Here is a 5,100-nt window from a genome sequence, read left to right as displayed (position 1 = left end):
ATATATATATATATATATATATATATATATATATATATATATATATATATACACATATATATTTACTACATTTTATTTATCCATTCCTCTATCAGTGGACACTTTGGCTGCTTCCATAATATGGTTATTGTAAATAATGCTGCTACAAACATCAAGGTGCATGTATTCCTTTAAATTAATATTTTTGTACTTTTTGCATAAATACTCAGTAGTGAGATTACTAGATCATATAATAGTTTTATTTTTAACTTTTTGAGGAACCTCCATCCTTTTTCCACAGTGGCTGCCAAGTAGGTTTAGAGGGAACACACTTCAGCATAATAAAGGTCTTAGATGAAAAACCCAGAGTGAACATCATACTCAATGGGAAAAAAACTGAGATCTTTTCCCCTAAGATCAGGAGCAAAACAGGGATACACCCACTCTCACCACTTTTATTCAACATAGTACTAGAAGTCCTAGCCACAGCAATCAGAAAACAAAAAGAAATAAAAGGCATCCAAATTAGTAAGAAAGAAGTAATATTTTCACTCTTTGCACATGATATAATACTAAACATAGAAAACCCTAAAGATTCTACCCCAAAAAACTATGAGAACAGATAAATACACGGTAGCAAGATATAAAATCAGCATACAAATATCTGTTGCATTTCTATATACTAATAAAGGAGCAGCAGAAAACTAAATTAAGAAAAAATCCCCACTTAACAATTGCACCAAAAATAATAAAGTACATAGGAATAAACATAACCGAAGAGGTTAAATTCCTGTACTCAGAAAACTATGAAACACTGATGAAGGAAACAGAGATGACACAAAGAAATGAAAAAACATTCCATGCTCATGGATTGGAAGAAGAAATATTGTTATTCAGAAATCGACAGATTTAATGCAATCCCTATCAAAATGCCAACAGCATTTTTTACAGAACTGAAACAAACAGTCCTAAAATTTATATGGAACCACAAAAGACAGTGAATAGTCAAAGCAATCTTGAAAAAGAAAAACAAAGCACGAAACTGTACCACTGTCTTTCACCATACACAAAAATAATTTAAAAATGGATTAAAGACCTAAATCTGAGGTGAGACCTGAAACCATAAAAATCCTAGAAAAGAGCACAGGCAGTAATTTCTCTGATATAGGACATAGCAACGTTTTCCTAGATCAGTCTTCAGAGGTAAGGGAAATGAAAGCAAAAATAACCACAATCCTGATTTCTAACACTTGCCTGCAAAAAGAAGCAAAAGATTAGCAGCAGACCTGAAACCATTTTTTCTCTTCTACCACTGAAAGATAGTGGTCCAGTTTCATCCTTTTGCATGTAGCTGTCCAGTTTTCCTAACACCCTTCATTGAAGAGATTCTTTTTCCCATTATATTTTCATTCCTCATTTGTTAAAGTTTAGTTGACCATATAATTGTGGGTTTACTTCTGTGTTTTCTATTCTGTTTTATTGACCTATGTATCTATTTTTTGTGTCAGTACAATATTTTTTTCATTACTATAGCTTTGTAATATAACATGAAGTCTGAAACTGTGATGCCTCCAGCTTTGTTTTTCTTTTACAGGAAAGAAAATCCATGCTGTCTTCTGCCTGCCCTCCTGTGAAGGTGGATGCAATACTAAGCATCATACTCTCATCTGTAAACTTATGAATATAATAATGATTTTATAGGACTACCTTGATTATCAAAGAGGATAAATACAAGCACTTTGTAAAAGATGCACTCCTTAAAAATTGTACTATTATCACCAACAAATTTATTATTATCTGTAATAATAAAAGATTACAGAAAAAAGATGTTTTTTCTGCTTATATTTATCTTTGCTACTTCTCTTCGGTAGTTTTAGAAAATAACCCCCTTATAATGAGCAAATGGAGTAAATCTGAACTATAATTCTAGAAATACCAATGGTTAACTGACTTTAAAAAAAAATTCTCAAAACCCGCTCCCTAATCTGCTTGGTCCTGACCCCATAGATTACAGGATTCAGGGCTGGTGGAACAACCACATATAGGTTGGCCAAGAGGATATGGATACACTGGGGGATATTATGGCCAAAACGGTGTGTCAAGAAAGAGAAAAATGCTGGTGTGAAAAAAGCTAAGATAACACCAATGTGGGAGCCACAGGTATTGAGAGCTTTGAGTCGAGCCTCCCTGGAAGGCAGGCAGAACACAGCATGGAGAATCCTGACATAGGAAAGTACAATAAGAAGCACATCCAATAGTAAAATAGCCATATCCCCAAGGCCAAATATTATATTGACTTTGATGCTGGCACAGGCCAGACGGGCAATGCCCATGTGTTCACAGTAGGTATGAGCGATGATACAGTGGCCACAGAAGGGCAGCCTCAGGAGAAGAAACACCAGTGGGATCACCATGCATAGGCTCCGCAGAATAGAAATGCCTCCAATAATACAGATAATTTTGCTGGTGAGGATCATGGTATACTGAAGGGGTTTACAAATGGCTATGTAGCGGTCAAAGGCCATGGCCACCAACACAATGCTCTCCATGGCAGTGAAGAAATGGATGAAGAACATCTGGGAAAGGCAGCCTTCAAAAGATATATCCCTGATCCTGAACCAGAAGATGCCCAGCATTTTGGGGATGGTGGCTGTGGACAAGCCCAGGTCGATGGAGTCCAACATGGCCAGAAAGTAGTACATGGGCTCATGGAGACTCTGTTCAGTCTGGATCACAAATAGGACAACGGCATTCCCCAAGAGTGCAACAACATACACAAAGAAAAAGGGAAATCCAATCAAAATGTGCACATCTTCTAGCCCTGGGATACCCAAGAGGAGGAACGAAGAAGGATGGAAGTGGGTGTCATTAAGAATGGACATTGTCTCCGCCACTGTTGGTGACTGCATATAACAGTGTTAGATGTCAGCTTCCTGGTAGTGATTCTTGCTCCACTTCCCTCTTTTTCTGACTCCTGGTTAAATGGAAAATGTTTGTAATATTCATATTCTCCCATTTCTTCCAACGGTATCAAAACTTCTCAGACAACAAAAAGAAATAAAAGGCATCCAAATCGGTAAGAAAGAAGTAATATCTTCGCATGATGTAATACCATACATAGAAAACCCTAAAGATTCCACCAAAAACAAACAAACAAACAAAAACAAAAACCTACGAGATCTGATAAATGAATTCAGTAAGGTAGTAAGGTATAAAATCAGCATCAGAATATCAGAAGGCTCCAGGAATAGAGACAATCTCTCTTTTCCCCAGATCATTCCCATATACCAAAGATTGAACAAGAGAGGGGAGAAGTATACATCTCTCAGATATGCAAGGTAAAGGGTAGGAATCATACAGGCTTTCGTTCTTTGTATCTCATGGTGTTACATACATTGCATTTAATTTATATAAAAAATGCTTTACCATATGTAATTCAACCAGCTCTCTTACTGGGGAATTTGAGGACCATTTATGTGTGTGTGTTTATGTATATGTATATTATGCATGTGTATGTACATACATATATATGTATATATGCAAATATACATATTTTCATGTATATTTAACTATGCATATACCTCTTTTTAATTCTGAAAAGAGACGATAAACTTACTTTTTTTTATTCATGCACCTGAAACCACTTCACACATACAAATTCTCGGGGGAAAAAGTGTTAAATGAGTAAGTCAGAGTGCAGGCATAATAACAGCCAACATGCCCCAGATGATTAGTAACACAATTCCATCTTAACTAAGTCTTCCAAAAATTATTTTCACCCAAAATACTTTGGATCATGAGCAAAGATAACAAAATAGTGACTTTGCACAGGAAATTTTTAATTTTTTTAAAATTTAAATTCAATATAATAGTACAGGAACTTTTAATGTGAGAGTGAAACTTGGATTTATAAAATATTTTAAATAGAAATGATCTCATTATACACTGAATCCATAAAATTCCAAGTTAATTTAAGAAGCTGTTTGGGGATGTCTAATCAGGGATACTTAAGAGCTTCTAATTTTTTGAGATACACCCATTCAAATCCTATCTATTCCTATTTATACAAGGAAAAGAGAGTATTACTTTGAACACCTTTGAAATTAAAGTCCAACAAATTGTCCTCTGTTCCAGATCTTGATCTTCCTGGATATTTCCTTTTTTTTTAATTTTTTATTTTTTATAAACATATATTTTTATCCCCAGGGGTACAGGTCTGTGAATCACCAGGTTTACACACTTCATAGCACTCACCAAAGCACTCACCCTCCCCAATGTCCATAATCCCACCCCCTTCTCCCAACCCCCCTCCCCCCAGCAACCCTCAGTTTGTTTTGTGAGATTAAGAGTCAAGCAGAGAAAGAGGATATTTCATTTTAAGGACTAAATAAAAAGGAATTTATTACAGTATTTTGTATATAGTAACTACCTTGAGCAGCAAAATATTGCAGTTATTTATTCTGAATTAATATTTTAAGAAAACAGGAAGCGTCCTTTATTGGGTAACTTCCTGAGATAAAATGATGTGGTAGATAAAATGAAAACAATGTGAAAATGTTAGACTCTGAGTATCAATGGCTGGAAATTGGAGGGGTTCATACTTGAGTAGTACTCATCAGAAATAGATGCAAAGAAAAAGCATTATCACAGCCTCTAGCAAAGAAAGTGGTCCCCTGGCCTGTTAGAAGTGGCAGAAAGAAGGGATAAACTGGAATAGAAATTTAGATAGAAAATTTGAATAAGGGGGGCCTAGGTGGCTCAGTGGGTTAAGCCTCTGCCTCAGGGTCCTGGGATTGAGTCCCACATCTGACTCTCTGCTTGGTAGGGAGCCTGCTTCCTCCTCTCTCTCTCTGCCTTCTTGTGATCTCTCTCTGTCAAATAAATAAACAAAATCTTAAAAAAAAAAAAAAAAAAGAAAGAAAGAAAGGAAAAGAAAAGAAAATTTGTATAAGACCAGAATGATGCTTTCACAGTAGAGTGAGGTAAATACAAATGAAAAGATGAAATCTGAATAAAATGTGGCATTATGGTAGAAAAATAGAGCAAATGCTATGGGTATGACTAAGACAAAAGAAACTCTATGGAGGCAGTAAAATGGATCAAGGGCGACTTTGTACACAG

The 5,100-nt window shown here is 35.6% G+C and overlaps 1 protein-coding gene across 1 annotated transcript; it reads right to left on the bottom strand.

The window, feature by feature from the left end:
* Nucleotides 1-1,931: 1,931 nt before the first annotated feature.
* LOC132011275 (olfactory receptor 52E8-like) lies at nt 1,932-2,867 on the bottom strand. The gene has a single exon (XM_059389627.1). It carries the CDS (start codon nt 2,859-2,861, stop codon nt 1,932-1,934), a length of 930 nt encoding a protein of 309 aa, XP_059245610.1. The 5' UTR covers nt 2,862-2,867.
* Nucleotides 2,868-5,100: the final 2,233 nt, after the last annotated feature.

This window comes from Mustela nigripes, chromosome 1 (assembly GCF_022355385.1).
Source record: "Mustela nigripes isolate SB6536 chromosome 1, MUSNIG.SB6536, whole genome shotgun sequence".
NCBI classification, from domain to species: domain Eukaryota; kingdom Metazoa; phylum Chordata; class Mammalia; order Carnivora; family Mustelidae; genus Mustela; species Mustela nigripes.
Note: the sequence above shows the minus strand (reverse complement) of the source record. Positions and strands in the feature narration are given on the sequence as shown.